The 23,531-nt window shown below is 42.0% G+C and overlaps 1 protein-coding gene across 1 annotated transcript in view; it reads right to left on the bottom strand.

Annotated features, from left to right (window-relative positions):
- Positions 1-23,531, bottom strand: part of LOC117515001 (laminin subunit beta-1-like) — a 476,107-nt gene that overhangs the window by 112,575 nt on the left and 340,001 nt on the right. The window contains exons 46-47 of the mRNA XM_034175563.1: positions 22,557-22,798; positions 4,755-4,961 (exon numbers count right to left, since the gene is read on the bottom strand). Coding sequence (XP_034031454.1) covers positions 4,755-4,961; positions 22,557-22,798 — 449 coding nt within the window. The remainder of the gene's footprint in view (positions 1-4,754; positions 4,962-22,556; positions 22,799-23,531) is intronic.

Below are 23,531 nucleotides of genomic sequence, written 5' to 3'. Positions count from 1 at the left end.
GCGCGCAAATTCACCGAGTCGTTTCCGTGACGACTCGGCGAATCTGTGTGTGCCGCGACAGGAAAAACACCTCCGTGTTGAAAACCATTTGTAAATGGTTATGGGAGTTGGTCTGTGGGTGAGTGTGTGTGTCCATGGGTGTTAGCAGTGGCCCAGGGGATGAAGCTGTTTATCAGCCTGCTGGTGTGGGACTTTGTTGACAAGGACATCTGGTTTGTCCTTGTCGTGAGTACCATCGCAGTGTGGAACTGCCACAGTCCAGTGTCTGAATGTAGTATTACAGTGTAAATATTTGTCAAGCTAAAAATTTTAACATTATATAGATTGCTGCATTAGGTGAATAAGATGTAGAAATAGTACAGAAGCTTGAATCTTCGACTGGACTGGGTTGCTTGACGCGATGACGTTTCGCTTCAAATCGCAGAAGCTTCCTCAGCTAAAATTCTTGCTCTGGTAGTCTGACTTCTGTCTTGACTCTTGTAGAGAAGAAAATACAGAAGCCAACAAAAGCTGGAGTTTTAAACCTAACCAGACCACTCCTACTGAGAGGCCGACTGCTATAGGCTAGTGACTAAACAATAGCTCTAATTAGCACCTATTGTGCTCTAGTTAGCACCCTCCTAATGACAGGGCAGCTGTCCCTCCTAATGATGGGACGGAAGCCTCTCCTAATGGCTCCCTTGACGACTCTCCTGATGACATGAATGACTCATTACCATGAACAAAAGACTGAAATTGCTTTGACCTGAGTACCCCATTGTAAACAGGGGACAAAGTGTGTCTCAGACCCCCCGGTTAAGGCTGGGTTTCAACTGTTTTACAAAGAATGCTTCCTTGACACCTCTCTCAAACCATTTCTTCTCTCTGGCTAAGATTTTAACTTCCTTGTCCTAAAACGTATGGTTAGTGTCTTTCAGGTGGAGATGAACTGCAGACTGAGGTCCATTTGCGCCCTCTCCGCGGTGCTGGTATAGCCTTTTGTGTAAAGGTTCCTTAGTCTTACCTATGTAGTGTTCATTACAGTTTTCCTGACATCTGATAGAATACACTACATTGCTCTGTTTGTAACTAGGGATCCTGTCCTTAGGGTGAACTAATTTCTGTCTCAAGGTGTTAACAGGTTTAAAGTAAACTGGGATTTTGTGCTGTCTGAAGATCCTCTGTAGGTTTTCCCCCTACTCCTGCTAAATAAGGGAGAGACACTCCTCTTCTTCTTGTCTCCGTCTCCTGTCTGTCTGGTCTCTTTGTTTTCTGGGACTTCTGCACTTTGTCCAGGGACCATCGTGGGTACCCACATACTGTGAAGGCTTTCTGTCCAAGTTGTTGTTCTTTAGCCCTTCCCTCTGCAGTTGAGGGCACCTGTAGGGCTCTGTGTTGAAGAGTCCTGATCACCCCGAGCTTGTGTTCAAGGGGGTGGTTTGAGCCAAAGAGCAGATATTGGTCAGTGTGAGTGGGTTTTCTGTAAACCCCTGTCTGGAGCTGCCTGTTCTCTCCAATCGTAACATCACAGTCCAAGAAGGCTAAATGGTTGTTTCTGGCATCCTCATGTGTGAACTTGATATTGGAGTCCACCGAGTTGATGTGTTCTGTAAAGTCCTCAACTTTCTGTTGGTTGATTTTAACCCATGTGTCATCGACATATCTGAACCAGTGACTGGGAGCGATGCCCGTGAACAATGCCAAGGCTCTCTTCTCCACTCGCTCCATGTACAGATTGGCCACAATGGGGGATACCGGAGACCCCATCGCACAACTATGAATCTGCCTGTAGTAATTCCCCCTAAACAGGAAATACGTGGTGTTGAGACAGATCTCCAAGAGTTGGCAGATGTGGTCTGGAGTGAGTTTGGTCCTTTCAAGTAGAGACACATCCTCCAGCAGTCTCTGCCTCACAGCTGAGACGGCCTCAGTGGTGGGGATGCAGGTGAACAACGATGTCACATCAAATGACACCATAGTTTCATCTGCCTCCAGCTGTAAGTCCTTGATCTTGTTCACAAAATCAATCAATCAATCAATCAATCAATCAATCAATCAATTTTATTTATATAGCGCCAAATCACAACAAAGAGTTTCCCCAAGGCGCTTTATATTGTAAGGCAAGGCCATACAATAATTACGTAAAAACCCCAACGGTCAAAATAACCCCCTGTGAGCAAGCACTTGGCTTGCTCACAGGCTTGGCTTGGCTTGGCTTGGCTTTAACAGGAAGAAACCTCCAGCAGAACCAGGCTCAGGGAGGGGCAGACTTCTGCTGGGACTGGTTGGGGCTGAGGGAGAGAACCAGGAAAAAGACATGCTGTGGAGGGGAGCAGAGATCAATCACTAATGATTAAATGCAGAGTGGTGCATACAGAGCAAAAAGAGAAAGAAACACTCAGTGCATCATGGGAACCCCCCCAGCAGTCTAAGTCTATAGCGGCATAACTAAGGGATGGTTCAGGGTCACCTGATCCAGCGCTAACTATAAGCTTTAGCAAAAAGGAAAGTTTTAAGCCTAATCTTAAAAGTAGAGAGGGTGTCTGCCGTCTAATAATACTGCCTAAGGGAAGCATGTATAAAGTGAATAAAATTGGTCCTAGCACAGAACCTTGTGGAACTCCATAATTAACTTTAGTCTGTGAAGAAGATTCCCCATTTACATGAACAAATTGTAATCTATTAGACAAATATGATTCAAACCACCGCAGTGCAGTGCCTTTAATACCTATGGCATGCTCTAATCTCTGTAATAAAATTTTATGGTCAACAGTATCAAAAGCAGCACTGAGGTCTAACAGAACAAGCACAGAGATGAGTCCACTGTCCGAGGCCATAAGAAGATCATTTGTAACCTTCACTAATGCTGTTTCTGTACTATGATGAATTCTAAAACCTGACTGAAACTCTTCAAATAGACCATTCCTCTGCAGATGATCAGTTAGCTGTTTTACAACTACCCTTTCAAGAATTTTTGAGAGAAAAGGAAGGTTGGAGATTGGCCTATAATTAGCTAAGATAGCTGGGTCAAGTGATGGCTTTTTAAGTACTGGTTTAATTACTGCCACCTTAAAAGCCTGTGGTACATAGCCAACTAATAAAGATAGATTGATCATATTTAAGATCGAAGCATTAAATAATGGTAGGGCTTCCTTGAGCAGCCTGGTAGGAATGGGGTCTAATAAACATGTTGATGGTTTGGATGAAGTAACTAATGAAAATAACTCAGACAGAACAATCTGAGAGAAAGAGTCTAACCAAATACAGGCATCACTGAAAGCAGCCAAAGATAATGATATGTCTTTGGGATGGTTATGAGTAATTTTTTCTCTAATAGTTAAAATTTTATTAGCAAAGAAAGTCATGAAGTCATTACTAGTTAAAGTTAAAGGAATACTCAGCTCAATAGAGCTCTGACTCTTTGTCAGCCTGGCTACAGTGCTGAAAAGAAACCTTTGGTACCAGGTCATTTTGGAAGATCCTTGGATCCTACTGAAATTGCTTTGTGTCAAAGTAACAGTTATAGAGAGGCTGAGTTGAGGAAGATCACTGACATCATGAGGGAACATCATGTACTATTAGTTTGGTCTAAGCAGTGGGTTGCTCCTCTGAGTCTGGTCTGTTTAAGGTTTCGTCCTCAAAAAAATGGCTGAAGGAGTTTTTCTTTACTACTGTTGCCTACATGGTTGATCGGGGTTGGTAAGGTTAGACCTTACCCTTGTGCAGAGCCTTGGGATAACTTTGTTGTGATTTGGCACTGTAAATGTAACTTGAACTGAACTAAATTGGAACATCAGCGACAACATTTTGGACATACAGCATACTTCTCTGCTCGTGACCCAGCATGCAGCTCCCTCAGTGTTGAGGACCTTTGTGCCTGAAGAAGGCCAAGGGAACAGTTCACCTGGCTGTGGCAGATGGATGGTTATTTTCAAGGGGTGGGGATAAAACAGTTGACTGCTTGGGTGACTGCCATCCAGCACCTGGTGTGGCACCACAGTGTGGTGGATGTGCCGATGTGCAGTGCCAGTGCATGCTCCCACACTTGACTTGCACAGTGGAAAGGAAAAAGATAGTAGGCTTAACTACTGTAACTCCCTGCTCTTTGGGATCTCTGGGAAAAAAAAAACCTTCAAAGGCCCCAATACATTTAAAACAGTGCAGCTAGAATTCTGATGAGAGTATGAAAACAGAAACATGTTACACGTATTCTCCAATACCTTCACTGGCTCCCCATCACCAACAGAATCCATTTTAATATTGCTCTCATCACCCACCAGTGCATCCATGGCAATGCCCCCCACATACCTCAAAAACATCCTAACTCCCCACACATCCTCCCGTACCCTCTGTTCATCTCCTCCGTCCCCCTCGCACCAAACGTCACACCATGGGAGATGGAGCCTTCTGTTCAGCTGCCTCTCATATATGGAACTCCCTCCCTGACCATCAGAGGGCTCCACAGACTGTGGAAGCTTTTAAAAAAAGCCTCAAGACATACCTGTTTAGACAGGCCTCTCACAGGTCTCAGTAATTTTGAACTGTTGCATCTTAGTCTTTTTATTCAATTTTATTATTCATTTAGGTTTTATTCTAGCACTTTGAGATTTTTATTAATGAAAGGTGCATTGCAAATAAAATGTATTATTATTCTTAGGAGTCTCTCCATATTGAAACTGCAGGGGTAGTGACTGCCATAGGGTGGAGATGTACAGAAAATGCAACAGCACATACTAACTAAAAAAGTAGTCATTAATTTAGATCAATTAACTTACCATTTTTGACAGTTTCTCCACTTCCTCTATGGCACTGATGATTTCATGTTTAGAGTCTCTGCCTTTCAGCCGTGTGGTCTCTGCAACGCCAACAATACCTGTGCATCCTTTTCCACCACACTGCCGCTGTCCTTTATCATCTACACAGCCTAGACCACCACAGGGAGACCCAGCGCAGCCCTCTGGATGAGACAGACTGCCACAAGTCTGCAAGACACAATAGATGAAGAATTCAGTTGTGTGACGCAAAATGTTAACAGCAGCCTAGTTTGACCACGGACGGTTGATAGCTTCCCTCAGTACTGAGTTGAAGCCCCACAGACTGCTATACAACTCTCTTTCAGTTTTTTTTCACATTATCTGTATGAAAGGTTTTGTAACTCTTCAAGAATGTTGGAGTTCTTTTGCAACAGGACCTTGAAAACTGCCAAGGATTGCAAGGGTGTCAGCAGCAATCACAGGAAGTTGTTTTCTATCTTAGAGAAAGGACCCTTTGAGGACCACCCACAGAAGTCAAAATGCAGAGCTGAAAAAGTGGGCTGTGATGGCACTGAACTATCAACAAGGACACATCTGTAAATGGTAAATGGACTGCATTTATATCGCGCTTTTCAATCTGCATCAGACACTCAAAGCGCTTTACATTCACGCCAATGTCAGGGTGCTGCCATACAAGGCGCTCACTACACGCTGGGAGCAACAAGGGGATTAAGGACCTTGCCCAAGGGACCTTAGTGATACTGTACAGTGCATCCGAAAGTATTCACAGTAATTCACTTTTCCACATTTTTTATGTTATTCCAAAATGGATGAAATTAATTTTTCCTCAAATGTTTACACACAACACCCCATAATTACGATATGAATAAAGTTTTTTTTAGATTTTTGCAAATTTATTAAAAACAACAACATAGTAGAGAAGCTTGAATCTTCGACTGGACTGGGTTGCTTGACGCGAGGATGTTTTGCTTCAAATTGCAGAAGCTTCCTCAGCTAAAATTCTTGCTCTGGAAGTCTGACATCTGTCTTGACTCTTGTCGAGAATAGCAGTCTGTCTCTCAGTAGGAGGCATCTGGTTAGGTTTAAAACTCCAGCTTTTGTGGCTTCTGTTTGTTCTTCTTGACAAGGGTCGAAACGTTCTCGCATCAAGCAACCCAGTCCAGTCGACGATTCAAGCTTCTCTACTATGGAAACCACCTGGACAACTGAGAGCCTACACAGAAACATTGCGATCAACTGTGGGCATGAGGCCCTGGCACTGGTACGTAAGCTGGAAAAGACTGCTAAAAAGATAGCTAACTATAGAAACCACTTAAGATTTAACCTGAGATGCAAACAAAACAGCGTTATTCCCAAATGCATGAAGCAAAAGGCACTAGAAGCAGGTCACACAGCAGAAAAGATCCAGCACAGTTACCTTAGGAGGATTTTGGGTCTTAGAATTAGAAGGCTTCATTTTAAAATATTAGACCTCCAAAATAATCTGGATAGTCTTCACAAAAGGTTAGAAACTTTAGTGGGGGAAGAGGCCCATAATAAGATCACAAAGTTCATAGTTAAAATTCAAATGTCTGAGCATTTAAAAAGTAAGGAGCAGCAAATCAGGAAGTTTCACAACCTTTTAGTGAAGAAAAGGCGTACTTTCAGTGGGAGTATTTTTAAAGATACACCCAGACAAATTAGTGACAACAGGGAAAATTGGGTAAAGAATCTCTCCAACAGGGTTCTTACACAGACAGAAAAGGATGTGCTCGCTAAAGGACTAAATTTCTCAGTGACTCCTAAACATATTCTGACAGTAGATTACATCACTGCAGTAGAGTCAGCCATTAAACATAACAGTTTGTCAGAGTCAGAAGCTGGGGACCTCCGACTAAGAGTCACAGCAGTGCTGAACAGTGCTAAGCCTCCTCCGTCCAACATCACAGGAGAAGAACAGAATGCTTTGTCAGCACTGCAAAAGGACCAAAGCATCCTTATCCTGCCAGCGGATAAAGGCAGACGCACGGTGGTCCTGAACACATCGGACTACGAGGCCAAGATCAACAACTTACTCAGTGACTCCAATACATACGAACGTCTGAAGAGAGACCCCACGAGTGGCTATAAGAAGAAAATCATTAACTACCTCCAAAACCTGGAGAAAGAGGGACTCATCGACAGGCAGGCGTACTACAGACTGTACCGTGGGAACACCACTCCATGCATCTATGGACTGCCCAAAATCCAAAAACAGGACATGCCACTCAGGCCTATTGTATGTAGCACAGATTCCATCACGTACAATTTGGCCAAACACCTCAAGTGGATTTTGGCTCCTCTAGTGGGTAACTCAGACCACCATGTGGAGAACACACAAGATTTTGTGAACAAGATCAAGGACTTACAGCCGGAGGCAGATGAAACTATGGTGTCATTTGATGTGACATCATTGTTCACCTGCATCCCCACCGCTGAGGCTGTCTCTGCTGTGAGGCAGAGATGGCTGGAGGATGTGTCTCTACTTGAAAGGACCAAACTTACACCAGACCACATCTGCCAACTCTTGGAGATCTGTCTCAACACCATGTATTTCCTGTTTAGGAAGAATTACTACAGGGAGATTCATGGTTGTGCAATGGGGTCTCCGGTATCCCCCATTGTGGCCAATCTGTACATGGAGCGAGTGGAGAAGAGAGCCTTGGCATTGTTCACGGGCATCTCTCCCAGTCACTGGTTCAGATATGTGGATGTCACATGGGTTAAAATCAACCAACAGGAAGTTGAGGACTTTACAGAGCACATCAACTCGGTGGACTCCAATATCAAGTTCACACATGACGATGCCAGAAACAACCATTTAGCCTTCTTGGACTGTGATGTTACGATTGGAGAGAACAGGCAGTTTCAGACAGGGGTTTACAGAAAACCCATTCACACTGACCAATATCTGCTCTTTGGCTCAAACCACCCCCTTGAACACAAGCTCGGGGTGATCAGGACGCTTCAACAGAGAGCCCTACAGGTGCCCACAACTGCAGAGGGAAGGGCTAAAGAACAACAACTTGTCCGGAAAGCCCTCACAGTATGTGGGTACCCACGATGGTCCCTGGACAAAGTGCAGAAGTCCCAGAGAACAAAGAGACCAGATACACAGGAGACGGAGACAAGAAGAAGATGAGTGTCTCTCCCTTATTTAGCAGGAGTAGGGGAAAAACTACGGGGGATCTTCAGACAGAATAAAATCCCAGTTTACTTTAAACCTGTTAACACCTTGAGACAGAAATTAGTTCACCCTAAGGACATGATCCCTAGTTACAAACAGAGCAATCTAGTGTATTCTATCAGATGTCAGGAAAACTGTAACGAACACTACATAGGTGAGACTAAGCAACCTTTACACAAAAGGCTATACCAGCACCGCAGAGAGGGTGCCATTGGACCTCAGTCTGCGGTTCATCTCCACCTTAATGACACTAACCACAAGTTTGAGGACAAGGAAGTTAAAATCTTAGCCAGAGAGAAGAAATGGTTTGAGAGAGGAGTGGAGGAGGCATTCTATGTGAAACAGTTGAAACCCAGCCTTAACCGGGGATTGGGGTCTGAGACATGCTTTGACCCCTGTTTACAATGGGGTACACAATCAATCAATCAATCAATTTTTTTTATATAGCGCCAAATCACAACAAACAGTTGCCCCAAGGCGCTTTATATTGTAAGGCAAGGCCATACAATAATTATGTAAAACCCCAACGGTCAAAACGACCCCCTGTGAGCAAGCACTTGGCTACAGTGGGAAGGAAAAACTCCCTTTTAACAGGAAGAAACCTCCAGCAGAACCAGGCTCAGGGAGGGGCAGTCTTCTGCTGGGACTGGTTGGGGCTGAGGGAGAGAACCAGGAAAAAGACATGCTGTGGAGGGGAGCAGAGATCAATCACTAATGATTAAATGCAGAGTGGTGCATACAGAGCAAAAAGAGAAAGAAACACTCAGTGCATCATGGGAACCCCCCAGCAGTCTAAGTCTATAGCAGCATAACTAAGGGATGGTTCAGGGTCACCTGATCCAGCCCTAACTATAAGCTTTAGCAAAAAGGAAAGTTTTAAGCCTAATCTTAAAAGTAGAGAGGGTGTCTGTCTCCCTGATCTGAATTGGGAGCTGGTTCCACAGGAGAGGAGCCTGAAAGCTGAAGGCTCTGCCTCCCATTCTACTCTTACAAACCCTAGGAACTACAAGTAAGCCTGCAGTCTGAGAGCGAAGCGCTCTGTTGGGGTGATATGGTACTATGAGGTCCTTAAGATAAGATGGGACCTGATTATTCAAAACCTTATAAGTAAGAAGAAGAATTTTAAATTCTATTCTAGAATTAACAGGAAGCCAATGAAGAGAGGCCAATATGGGTGAGATATGCTCTCTCCTTCTAGTCCCTGTCAGTACTCTAGCTGCAGCATTTTGAATTAACTGAAGGCTTTTCAGGGAACTTTTAGGACAACCTGATAATAATGAATTACAATAGTCCAGCCTAGAGGAAATAAATGCATGAATTAGTTTTTCAGCATCACTCTGAGACAAGACCTTTCTGATTTTAGAGATATTGCGTAAATGCAAAAAAGCAGTCCTACATATTTGTTTAATATGCGCATTGAATGACATATCCTGATCAAAAATGACTCCAAGATTTCTCACAGTATTACTAGAGGTCAGGGTAATGCCATCCAGAGTAAGGATCTGGTTAGACACCATGTTTCTAAGATTTGTGGGGCCAAGTACAATAACTTCAGTTTTATCTGAGTTTAAAAGCAGAAAATTAGAGGTCATCCATGTCTTTATGTCTGTAAGACAATCCTGCAGTTTAGCTAATTGGTGTGTGTCCTCTGGCTTCATGGATAGATAAAGCTGGGTATCATCGGCGTAGCAATGAAAATTTAAGCAATGCCGTCTAATAATACTGCCTAAGGGAAGCATGTATAAAGTGAATAAAATTGGTCCTAGCACAGAACCTTGTGGAACTCCATAATTAACCTTAGTCTACGATACGATACGATACGATACACTTTATTGTCCCCTCAGGGAAATTTGTCTTGGACTCATGCTAGGTGCCTTACAAGAAAAGAGAAAACAAACAATACAGATAAAAACACAACCACATCCATAACAAATTAACATGACAGGAGTCAGGAGAAACACCATAAATATTGCATAATTCCAATTTTAAACATTATTGTTTAACAATTTAATAGACATGGGGACGAATGAATTTTTAAATCTATTCAGTCTACTCCGAGGAACTCTGTACCTTCTCCCAGAAGGAAGGAGAGTGTACTCTGCATGAAGAACATGAACTGAATCCATCAGTATCCTCTGAGCTGCTTTCAAAACAGACTCTTCATAGAGTGTATTGAGGGACTGATATTGTTTCTTTCCGATTATCTTCATTGCATCATCAATTTGTCTGTTAAGTTTCGTTTTAAATTGTACAGAAAGATTGCCGTACCAGGCAGTCATGCCATACCTAACTAGGCTCTCTAACACTGCCTGGTAAAACAACAACATAATTTTCTGATTGACTCCATACAAACGAAGTCTACGAAGGAAATAAAGTCTTTGATGGAATCGGGAGCACAAACTGTCCACATGTGCAGTCCAGCTGAAGGTATTGTCTATGTGCAGCCCCAAGTACTTGTATGAGTTGACCTGGTCAATGGGAATACCATGTATGACCACAGGAGTATGGTCCCCAACAGTCCTTGGATCCAGAATCATTTCCTTGGTTTTATTGACATTTAAAACCAAGTGGTTGTCATCACACCACTGCACAAAGTGTTTCACTTCAAGGAAGTACTTTGTTGGACTTGAATCCTTGTGCAGTAGGCTCAAAATAGCTGTATCATCAGAAAATTTAAAAACAAAGTTATTGCAGTAGTTATTTGTACAGTTATTAGTATAAAGAGTGAAGAGAACAGGAGAACTGACACAGCCTTGTGGTACACCTGTATTTGATGATTTGAGTACCGAAAGAGCTTGATTAACTCTAACTTGTTGTAATCTATTAGTTAAAAAGGAATGATACCATCTGATTAAAAGTGGGTTAACATTCATTTCCTTTAACTTGGACAACAACAGGTATGGCTGTAATGTATTAAAGGCTGAGCTGAAATCAACCAATAAAATCCGTGCATAAGCAGTAGGATCTTCCAAGTGCTTAAGTGAAAAGTGGGTTAAGCTGTTAATCAATCAATCAATCAATCAATCAATCAACTTTTTTCTTGTATAGCGCCAAATCACAACAAACAGTTGCCCCAAGGCGCTCCACATTGCAAGGCAAGGCCATACAATAATTATGAAACACAGTCTACGTCTAAAGCAACATAACCAAGGGATGGTCCAGGGTCACCCGATCCAGCCCTAACTATAAGCCTTAGCGAAAAGGAAAGTTTTAAGCCTAATCTTAAAAGTAGAGAGGGTATCTGTCTCCCTGATCTGAATTGGGAGCTGGTTCCACAGGAGAGGAGCCTGAAAGCTGAAGGCTCTGCCTCCCATTCTACTCTTACAAACCCTAGGAACTACAAGTAAGCCCGCAGTCTGAGAGCGAAGCGCTCTAATGGGGTAATATGGTACTACGAGGTCCCTAAGATAAGATGGGACCTGATTATTCAAAACCTTATAAGTAAGAAGAAGAATTTTAAATTCTATTCTAGCATTAACAGGAAGCCAATGAAGGGAGGCCAACACGGGTGAGATATGCTCTCTCCTGCTAGTCCCCGTCAGTACTCTAGCTGCAGCATTCTGAACCAACTGAAGGCTTTTTAGGGAACTTTTAGGACAACCTGATAATAATGAATTACAATAGTCCAGCCTAGAGGAAACAAATGCATGAATTAGTTTTTCAGCATCACTCTGAGACAAGACCTTTCTGATTTTAGAGATATTGCGTAAATGCAAAAAGGCAGTCCTACATATTTGTTTAATATGCGCTTTGAATGACATATCCTGATCAAAAATAACTCCAAGATTTCTCACAGTATTACTAGAGATCAGGGAAATGCCATCCAGAGTAACGATCTGGTTAGACACCATGTTTCTAAGATTTGTGGGGCCAAGTACAATAACTTCAGTTTTATCTGAGTTTAAAAGCAGGAAATTAGAGGTCATCCATGTCTTTATGTCTGTAAGACAATCCTGCAGTTTAGCTAATTGGTGCGTATCCTCTGGCTTCATGGATAGATAAAGCTGGGTATCATCTGCGTAACAATGAAAATTTAAGCAATACCGTCTAATAATACTGCCCAAGGGAAGCATGTATAAAGTGAATAAAATTGGTCCTAGCACAGAACCTTGTGGAACTCCATAATTAACTTTAGTCTGTGAAGAAGATTCCCCATTTACATGAACAAACTGTAATCTATTAGACAAATATGATTCAAACCACCGCAGCGCAATGCCTTTAATACCTATGACATGCTCTAATCTCTGTAATAAAATTTTATGGTCAACAGTATCAAAAGCAGCACTGAGGTCCAACAGAACAAGCACAGAGATGAGTCCACTGTCCGAAGCCATAAGAAGATCATTTGTAACCTTCACTAATGCTGTTTCTGTACTATGATGAATTCTAAAACCTGACTGAAACTCTTCAAATAGACCATTCCTCTGCAGGTGATCAGTTAGCTGTTTTACAACTACCCTCTCAAGAATCTTTGAGAGAAAAGGAAGGTTGGAGATTGGCCTATAATTAGCTAAGATAGCTGGGTCAAGTGATGGCTTTTTAAGTAATGGTTTAATTACTGCCACCTTAAAGGCCTGTGGTACATAACCAACTAACAAAGATAGATTGATCATATTTAAGATTGAAGCATTAAATAATGGTAGGACTTCCTTGAGCAGCCTGGCAGGAATGGGGTCTAATAAGCATGTTGATGGTTTGGATGAAGTAACTAATGAAAATAACTCAGACAGAACAATCGGAGAGAAAGAGTCTAACCAAATACCGGCATCACTGAAAGCAGCCAAAGATAACGATACATCTTTGGGATGGTTATGAGTAATTTTTTCTCTAATAGTCAAAATTTTGTTAGCAAAGAAAGTCATGAAGTCATTACTAGTTAAAGTTAATGGAATACTCAGCTCAATAGAGCTCTGACTCTTTGTCAGCCTGGCTACAGTGCTGAAAAGAAACCTGGGGTTGTTCTTATTTTCTTCAATTAGTGATGAGTAGAAAGATGTCCTAGCTTCACGAAGGGCTTTCTTATAGAGCAACAAACTCTTTTTCCAGGCTAAGTGAAGATCTTCTAAATTAGTGAGACGCCATTTCCTCTTCAAAGCACTTGCTTACAACAGATGTTAAAGCTATTGGCCTATAGTCATTATTTCCAAGTGAGCACGATTTTTTGGTGATTGGAACAATAATGGATCTTTTCCAGAGGGTTGGTACAGTATGAAGGTCTACAGACTGCTGGAAGACAGGACACCAAGCAAGGGCCAGTTCTTCTGCACATGCTTTTATAAGCATTGCAGAGATGCCGTCTGGGCCGGTGGATTTTTTTGTAGACACCTTCTTAAAGATTGATTGAACTCTCCATGAGTCGATTACAATCCTAGTATTTTGATCAACAGGAAGATTTTCCAGAATATTCTTACAATCATCAGAAAAATCTTGTGTTTCAAACCTCAGAAAAAAATCATTTAACTCATTTGCTTTTCCTTGATCATCATTTGTTGCAAGTGTCTTTTTAGCTGGATTCGTATTTGTTATTATCTTGATGTTATCCCACAGCCTTTTAATGTCTGATTCGCTAAAGTTCTTCTCAATAGTTTCCCTGTGTAATATCTTGGCCTTTTTCAGCAGTGTATTAAGTTCTCTTTGTACCACTTTCACACTCATTCTATCTTTGTTCTTAAATGCTATTTTTTTCCTATTAATACACTCTTTCACCTGTTTAGTTATATACGGCTTATTATTTGGGTACACTGTAACTTCTTTCTTACTCATAACACTGTCTACACAAAATTTAATGTAATCTGTTATTACTTCAGTGGCTTCATTTATTTCCATTTCATGAAATATTTCCCAATTAGTGCAGAGAAAGGATCCTTTAAGTATCTCCATATTGTCTTTGTCCCATAAAATCACTGTCTTTGTTTGTGGCTTACTTCTTTTAAGAGCAGTCTTATAAAGCGGGATCAACTGGACAATATTATGATCCGAATTTGAAAGTGGAGGCTTTGATTTGGCAGTGTAAGCATTTTTCACACTGCCATAGCATTTATCCAACACTTTGTTTCCACGCGTTTCGCATTTTACATATTGCTGAAAACCAGGAAGAGATAATTCTAATTTACAATGATTAAAATCACCCAAGACAAACACTGGGGCCGCCGGTGTACGTTGCAACTGTTTATGAATGCATTCAGCTATAAGGCTTGCTGCTCTTACTGCATTCCCACTGGGTGGAACATAAACAACACAAATGATTATATTCCCAAACTCCCTCGGGAGATAGAAAGGCCTCAGTGACAGACACAATAATTCTACATCCGATGTACACGTAGTCTCCCTCACGGTATAGTGCCTGCACCAGCTGTCATTCACAAACAGGCAAACCCCGCCCCCTCTGCTCTTTCCTGACAACTCGGATCTGTCCCCTCGGATAAGAGAGAATCCCTCAAGTTCAACAAGAGAGTCAGGAATATCTTGATGAAGCCAGGTCTCAGAAAAGACCAACATACCAGCTTCCCGGTATTCCCAGCAAACTTTGGCGTCTATACGGAGCTCCTCGATCTTGTTTTTTAATGATCTTACGTTGCCAAACAATATGCCAGGTAATGGAGGTCTGGTTCCTCTCCGCGGGAGACGCTGACGTATTCCCCCTCGTCTGCCTCTCTTTCGCTGTCTGCCAGTTATCGGTTGTACTTTCACAACATCAAGGAAATCCGCTGGTGCTGTTATTTCCCGGGGACGGAGGGCCAGCAATGCATCTTTGGAATACCGCAGCGGTAACGGATCCATGACTTCGCCGTGGAGCATTGTTTGGCATACCGCCACCCCCAGCCAAAAAACGACGGACAACAAAAGTTTGTATGCAAAATTCATGATAGTGCTTCTTCAAGCGTTCCTGACATCCCGCACACTCGCGTGCTAATAAAACAGAAACATGTTAAAAGGCATAAAATAAGTTAAAAAGGCATAAAAAAAGGCATCCAAACCAGCATGAGCCCGGGTCGCCAGCCGTGCAGCGCCACCGGAAATGTATTCAGAAAGATTGTGCAATAGTCTGTGAAGAAGATTCCCCATTTACATGAACAAATTGTAATCTATTAGATAAATATGATTCAAACCACCGCAGCACATTGCCTTTAATACCTATGGCATGCTCTAATCTCTGTAATAAAATTTTATGGTCAGCAGTATCAAAAGCAGCACTGAGGTCTAACAGAACAAGCACAGAGATGAGTCCACTGTCTGAGGCCATAAGAAGATCATTTGTAACCTTCACTAATGCTGTTTCTGTACTATGATGAATTCTAAAACCTGACTGAAACTCTTCAAATAGACCATTCCTCTGCAGATGATCAGTTAGCTGTTTTACAACTACCCTTTCAAGAATTTTTGAGAGAAAACGAAGGTTGGAGATTGGCCTATAATTAGCTAAGATAGCTGGGTCAAGTGATGGCTTTTTAAGTAATGGTTTAATTACTGCCACCTTAAAAGCCTGTAGTACATAGCCAACTAATAAACATAGATTGATCATATTTAAGATCGAAGCATTAATTAATGGTAGGGCTTCCTTGAGCAGCCTGGTAGGAATGGGGTCTAATAGACATGTTGATGGTTTGGATGAAGTAACTAATGAAAATAACTCAGACAGAACAATCGGAGAGAAACAGTCTAACCAAATACCGGCATCACTGAAAGCAGCCAAAGATAAAGATACATCTTTGGGATGGTTATGAGTAATTTTTTCTCTAATAGTTAAAATTTTATTAGCAAAGAAAGTCATGAAGTCATTACTAGTTAAAGTTAAAGGAATACTCAGCTCAATAGAGCTCTGACTCTTTGTCAGCCTGGCTACAGTGCTGAAAAGAAACCTGGGGTTGTTCTTATTTTCTTCAATTAGTGATGAATAGAAAGATGTCCTAGCTTTACGGAGGGCTTTTTTTTATAGAGCAACAGACTCTTTTTCCAGGCTAAGTGAAGATCTTCTAAATTAGTGAGACGCCATTTCCTCTCCAACTTACGGGTTATCTGCTTTAAGCTGCGAGTTTGTGAGTTATACCACGGAGTCAGGCACTTCTGATTTAAAGCTCTCTTTTTCAGAGGAGCTACAGCATCCAAAGTTTCTTCAATGAGGATGTAAAACTACTGACGAGATACTCTATCTCACTTACAGAGTTTAGGTAGCTACTCTGCACTGTGTTGGTATATGGCATTAGAGAACATAAAGAAGGAATCATATCCTTAAACCTAGTTACAGCGCTTTCTGAAAGACTTCTAGTGTAATGAAACTTATTCCCCACTGCTGGGTAGTCCATCAGAGTAAATGTAAATGTTATTAAGAAATGATCAGACAGAAGGGAGTTTTCAGGGAATACTGTTAAGTCTTCAATTTCCACACCATAAGTCAGAACAAGATCTAAGATATGATTAAAGTGGTGGGTGGACTCATTTACATTTTGAGCAAAGCCAATTGAGTCTAATAATAGATTAAATGCAGTGTTGAGGCTGTCATTCTCAGCATCTGTGTGGATGTTAAAATCACCCACTATAATTATCTTATCTGAGCTAAGCACTAAGTCAGACAAAAGGTCTGAAAATTCACAGAGAAACTCACAGTAACGGCCAGGTGGACGATAGATAATAACAAATAAAACTGGTTTTTGGGACTTCCAATTTGGATGGACAAGACTAAGAGTCAAGCTTTCAAATGAATTAAAGCTCTGTCTGGGTTTTTGATTAATTAATAAGCTGGAATGGAAGATTGCTGCTAATCCTCCGCCTCGGCCCGTGCTACGAGCATTCTGGCAGTTAGTGTGACTCGGGGGTGTTGACTCATTTAAACTAACATATTCATCCTGCTGTAACCAGGTTTCTGTAAGGCAGAATAAATCAATATGTTGATCAATTATTATATCATTTACTAACAGGGACTTAGAAGAGAGAGACCTAATGTTTAATAGACCACATTTAACTGTTTTAGTCTGTGGTGCAGTTGAAGGTGCTATATTATTTTTTCTTTTTGAATTTTTATGCTTAAATAGATTTTTGCTGGTTATTGGTGGTCTGGGAGCAGGCACCGTCTCTACGGGGATGGGGTAATGAGGGGATGGCAGGGGGAGAGAAGCTGCAGAGAGGTGTGTAAGACTACAACTCTGCTTTTTGGTCCCAACCCTGGATAGTCACGGTTTGGAGGATTTAAGAAAATTGGCCAGATTTCTAGAAATGAGAGCTGCTCCATCCAAAGTGGGATGGATGCCGTCTCTCCTAACAAGACCAGGTTTTCCCCAGAACCTTTGCCAATTATCTATGAAGCCCACCTCATTTTTTGGACACCACTCAGACAGCCAGCAATTCAGGGAGAACATGCGGCTAAGCATGTCACTCCCGGTCCGATTGGGGAGGGGCCCAGAGAAAACTACAGAGTCCGACATTGTTTTTGCAAAGTTACACACCGATTCAATGTTAATTTTAGTGACCTCCGATTGGCGTAACCGGGTGTCATTACTGCCGACGTGAATTACAAGCTTACCAAATTTACGCTTAGCCTTAGCCAGCAGTTTCAAATTTCCTTCAATGTCGCCTGCTCTGGCCCCCGGAAGACAATTGACTATGGTTGCTGGTGTCGCTAACTTCATATTTCTCAAAACAGAGTCGCCAATAACCAGAGTTTGTTCCTCGGCGGGTGTGTCGCCGAGTGGGGAAAAACGGTTAGAAATGTGAACGGGTTGGCGGTGTACACGGGGCTTCTGTTTAGAACTACGCTTCCTCCTCACAGTCACCCAGTCGGCCTGCTTTCCCGGCTGCTCGGGTTCTGCTGGAAGGGAACTAACGACGGCTAAGCTACCTTGGTCCGCACTGACTACAGGGGCCTGGCTAGCTGTAGAATTTTCCACGGTGCGGAGCCGAGTCTCCAATTCGCCCAGCCTGGCCTCCAAAGCTACGAATAAGCTACACTTATTACAAGTACCATTACTGCTAAAGGAGGCCGAGGAATAACTAAAGATTTCACACCCAGAGCAGAAACGTGCGGGAGAGACAGGAGAAGCCGCCATGCTAAATCGGCTAAGAGCTAGTAGCTGAAGAAAATAAGAACAACCCCAGGTTTCTTTTCAGCACTGTAGCCAGGCTGACAAAGAGACAGAGCTCTATTGAGCCGAGTATTCCTTTAACTTTAACTAGTAATGACTTCATGACTTTCTTTGCTAATAAAATTGTAACTATTAGAGAAAAAATTACTCATAACCATCCCAAAGACGTATCGTTATCTTTGGCTGCTTTCAGTGATGCCGGTATTTGGTTAGACTCTTTCTCTCCGATTGTTCTGTCTGAGTTATTTTCATTAGTTACTTCATCCAAACCATCAACATGTCTATTAGACCCCATTCCTACCAGGCTGCTCAAGGAAGCCCTACCATTATTTAATACTTCGATCTTAAATATGATCAATCTATCTTTATTAGTTGGCACTTGACCCAGCTATCTTAGCTAATTATAGGCCAATCTCCAACCTTCCTTTTCTCTCAAAAATTCTTGAAAGGGTAGTTGTAAAACAGCTATCTGATCATCTGCAGAGGAATGGTCTATTTGAAGAGTTTCAGTCAGGTTTTAGAATTCATCATAGTACAGAAACAGCATTAGTGAAGGTTACAAATGATCTTCTTATGGCCTCAGACAGTGGACTCATCTCTGTGCTTGTGCTGTTAGACCTCAGTGCTGCTTTTGATACTGTTGACCATAAAATTTTATTACAGAGATTAGAGCATGCCATAGGTATTAAAGGCACTGCACTGCGGTGGTTTGAATCATATTTGTCTAATAGATTACAATTTGTTCATGTAAATGGGGAATCTTCTTCACAGACTAAGGTTAATTATGGAGTTCCACAAGGTTCTGTGCTAGGACCAATTTTATTCACTTTATACATGCTTCCTTTAGGCAGTATTATTAGACGGCATTGCTTAAATTTTCATTGTTACGCAGATGATACCCAGCTTTATCTATCCATGAAGCCAGAGGACACACACCAATTAGCTAAACTGCAGGATTGTCTTACAGACATAAGGACATGGATGACCTCTAATTTCCTGCTTTTAAACTCAGATAAAACTGAAGTTATTGTACTTGGCCCCACAAATCTTAGAAACATGGTGTCTAACCAGATCCTTACTCTGGATGGCATTTCCCTGACCTCTAGTAATACTGTGAGAAATCTTGGAGTCATTTTTGATCAGGATATGTCCTTCAATGCGCATATTAAACAAATATGTAGGACTGCTTTTTTGCATGTGTGCAATATCTCTAAAATTAGAAAGGTCTTGTCTCAGAGTGATGCTGAAAAACTAATTCATGCATTTATTTCCTCTAGGCTGGACTATTGTAATTCATTATTATCAGGTTGTCCTAAAAGTTCCCTGAAAAGCCTTCAGTTAATTCAAAATGCTGCAGCTAGAGTACTGACGGGGACTAGAAGGAGAGAGCATATCTCACCCATACTGGCCTCTCTTCATTGGCTTCCTGTTAATTCTAGAATATAATTTAAAATTCTTCTTCTTACTTATAAGGTTTTGAATAATCAGGTCCCTTCTTATCTTAGGGACCTCATAGTACCATATCACCCCAATAGAGTGCTTCGCTCTCAGACTGCAGGCTTACTTGTAGTTCCTAGGGTTTGTAAGAGTAGAATGGGAGGCAGAGCCTTCAGCTTTCAGGCTCCTCTCCTGTGGAACCAGCTCCCAATTCGGATCAGGGAGACAGACACCCTCTCTACTTTTAAGATTAGGCTTAAAACTTTCCTTTTTGCTAAAGCTTATAGTTAGGGCTGGATCAGGTGACCCTGAACCATCCCTTAGTTATGCTGCTATAGACTTAGACTGCTGGGGGGTTCCCATGATGCACTGAGTGTTTCTTTCTCTTTTTGCTCTGTATGCACCACTCTGCATTTAATCATTAGTGATTGATCTCTGCTCCCCTCCACAGCATGTCTTTTTCCTGGTTCTCTCCCTCAGCCCCAACCAGTACCAGCAGAAGACTGCCCCTCCCTGAGCCTGGTTCTGCTGGAGGTTTCTTCCTGTTAAAAGGGAGTTTTTTCTTCCCACTGTCGCCAAGTGCTTTCTCACAGGGGGTCGTTTTGACCGTTGGGGTTTTTACGTAATTATTGTATGGCCTTGCCTTACAATATAAAGCGCCTTGGGGCAACTGTTTGTTGTGATTTGGCGCTATATAAATAAAATTGATTGATTGATTGATTGATCTAACTGCGCAGATTAAACAGCTAACAGATACAGCAAAGCACCACTGTGCTCTGGAACAGGAAGTGATACAATATCGTCATTCACGTCATCAGGAGAGGCGTCAGTCAGGGACAGCTACCCTGTCATTAGGAGGGTACTAACTAGAGCACAGTAGGTGCTAATTAAAGCAATTGTTTAATCACTAGCCAATCACAGTCTGCCTCTTGGTAGTCTGCTTTTGTGGCTTCTGTTTGTTCTTCTCGACAAGGGTCAGACAGAAGTCAGACTACCACAGCGAAACATCCTCGCGTCAAGCAACCCAGTCCAGTCGAAGATTCAAGCTTCTCTACTATGGAAACTACCTGGACAACTGAGAGCCTACACAGAAATAAAAACAACAATGACAAAAAAAAAAAAAAAAGAAACCACATTTACATAAGTAATCCACTATGGTGACAGTGCAGTTTATGTGGCAGGGAGGGAAATTCATCCAGTTGAGACTGTTTCCCCTCTCTGCATCTCTTCTAATGAGTGGCAACATGGGAGCCTCTAAACAACTCTCAAATGACCTGAAAACAAAGATTGTTCAACATCATGGTTTAGGGGAAGGATACAAAAACCTATCTCAAAGATTTCAGCTGTCAGTTTCCACTGTGAGGAACATAGTGAGGAAATGGAAGACCACAGGCACAGTACTAGTTAAGGCCCGAAGTGGCAGGCCAAGAAAAATCTCAGATAAGCTGAAGTGAAGGATGGTGAGAACAGTCATAGTCAACCCACAGACCTGCTCCAAAGACCTACAACATGATCTTGCTGCAGATAGTGTCTCTGTGCATCGTTCAACTATACAGCACACTTTGCACAAGGAGATGCTGGATGATGCTGTAATGCAGACACGCCACAGAGTTGCTTGAGGTATGCTGAAGCACTTTTGGACAAGCCAATTTCATTTTGGAATAAGGTGCTGTGGACTGATGAAACTAAAATTGAGTTATTTGGACATAACAAGGGGCGGTATGCATGGCTGAAAAAGAACACAGCATTCCAAGAAAAACACTTGCTACCTACAGTAAAATTTGGAGGTGGTTCCATCATGCTGTGGGGCTGTGTGGCCAGTGCAGGTACTGGGAATCTTGTTAAAGTTGAGGGTCACATGGATTCCAGTCAATATCAGCAGATTCTTGAGAACAATGTTCATGAATCAGTGACAAAGTTGAAGTTTGCTGGGGCTGGATCTTTCAACAAGACAACGACCCTAAACACTGCTCAAAATCTACTAAGGCATTCATGCAGAGGAACAAGTACCCCCAGACCTGAATATTATTGAAAATCTGTGGTGTGATTTTAAGCGGGCTGTCCATGCTCGGAAACCAACAAACCTGAGATGTTTTGTAAAGAAGAATGGTCCAAAATACCTTCAACCAGAATCCAAACTCTCATTAGAAGCTATAGGAAGCGTTTAGAGGCTGTTATTTCTACAAAAGGAGGATCTACTAAATACTGATGTATTGTTTCTGTTGGGGTGCCCAAATTTATCCACCTGCCTAATTTTGTTTAAATAATTATTGCACACTTTCTGTAAATACTATAAACTTCATTTCACTTCTCAAATATCACTGTGTTCGTCTGCTATATGATATATTTAACTGAAATTGCTGATTCAAACAACCAATGATTTATAAAGGAAAATCATGGAAATCATTAAGAGGTGCCCAAACTTTTACATAGAACTGTATGCTACTCTGGAACCACCCCTAAATCCACACAGTCCAGAAAGAGAGAGCAGATGTGTCTTTAGTCTGTACATGAATGTCTCTATGGAATCTGACTGTTTTATTGACGGAGGGAGATCATTCCACAGAACAGGGGCACGATAAGAGAAAGCTCTGTAACCTGCAGACTTTTTTTTAACCTTACGGACACAAAGTAGTCCTGCACCCTGAGAATGCAGAGTCTGGGACGCTACGTAGGGTTTAATTAGGTCTGATAGGTAGGGAGGTGCCAGTCCATGAACAATTTTATAGGCTAGTAGCAGAACCTTAAAATCCGACCTCACAAAGACAGAAAGCCAATGAAGGGAGGACAAACTCTGCATAATGGGGTCAAACTTTCTGCTTCCTGTCCAAAGTCTGACAGTAGCATTTTGAACCAATGCTGGACTGCGGCTGATGCTGTGATCTTTGTGGAATCAACACTTTTTCAGCTAACCTATGTTACCTTTCTGAAGATAGCTGCTTTCTTGAGTATCCTTAGCATTATTTAACATTTTTCAGTGAACCTTTTCCCAATCTCTCCTGCTTCCTCCTCATTCTGCATTTCATGAAGGTTATTTGTTACACCTTTCTAATATTTCAGCTTGATAGACAGCACTGTAACAACCTTCTCACTGAGCTCTGAAAGGTCCAGAGTCTCCAGTTCTTCGGCCAGGTCATCCAGGTGTTGGGCGTGCTCTCTCTGTCTTCTGAGAAACTCCTGTTTGGTTTCATTCATTTTTACTTCAGTAGCTTGCCGTAGCTCAGCAGATGACTGAACAGGGCTGCTGGGATCACTGGTGGAGGCATTGGCTTGAGCTTCAGCTGCCTGAGATTGCAGGAAATGCTTGGTGATGCTGTCTGTTGTACCTGGAACATGAAAAACCAGGTAAGTCATCTACTCTAATGGCTGACGTGTCACAGCTTGACAAGTTATCCCGCGTATGCCAACCATATTAAAAACGCTGGCATACGTCTAACAAGTTACGGGCAAGTTTTGCATAAGTTAAGAGCATGTTAATATACATCATAATATGGCAAGTACGTCGAAAAATTTAGGCCCTGCACGATATTCTCGACGTATGCCAGCGTATGACTCATACGTCCCATATATTTTTTTAATTATTATTATTTTAATTTAACCAGGTTAGTCCCATTGAGATGAGATCTCTTTTACAAGGGAGAACTGGACAAATATAAAGTTTCCAATCCACCTAACCTACATGTCTTTAAATGTGGGAGGGAACTGGAGCACCCAGAGGAAACCGGGGAGAACACGCAAACTCCACACAGAAAGGCCACAGGTGGGAATCGAGCCTATGGCCTTCTTGCTGTGAGGCAACAGTGCTAAACACTAATCCACCGTGCTGCCATATGCTGCCAACATATGTGGGACATAAGTTGTAGGTAAGTTATGTGATTGTTGACACACATTTCTTCTAAGTTACTCAGAAGCTGAAATACGTCCACTGATGTTGTCCATTGATTGGCTGAAGAACTGAAAGCTGCAGTCCTCATTATAAACAGCTCAGATGGTTTTCAGTATTAAAACACATGGAATAAATATAAAGTCTTAATGTGGGCCATCTGCAAGGACAACAGC

This window comes from Thalassophryne amazonica, chromosome 8, assembly GCF_902500255.1.
Source record: "Thalassophryne amazonica chromosome 8, fThaAma1.1, whole genome shotgun sequence".
Classification (NCBI taxonomy): domain Eukaryota; kingdom Metazoa; phylum Chordata; class Actinopteri; order Batrachoidiformes; family Batrachoididae; genus Thalassophryne; species Thalassophryne amazonica.
The sequence above is the reverse complement of the archived record's forward strand: the minus strand, read 5'-3'. Positions and strand labels throughout refer to the sequence as shown.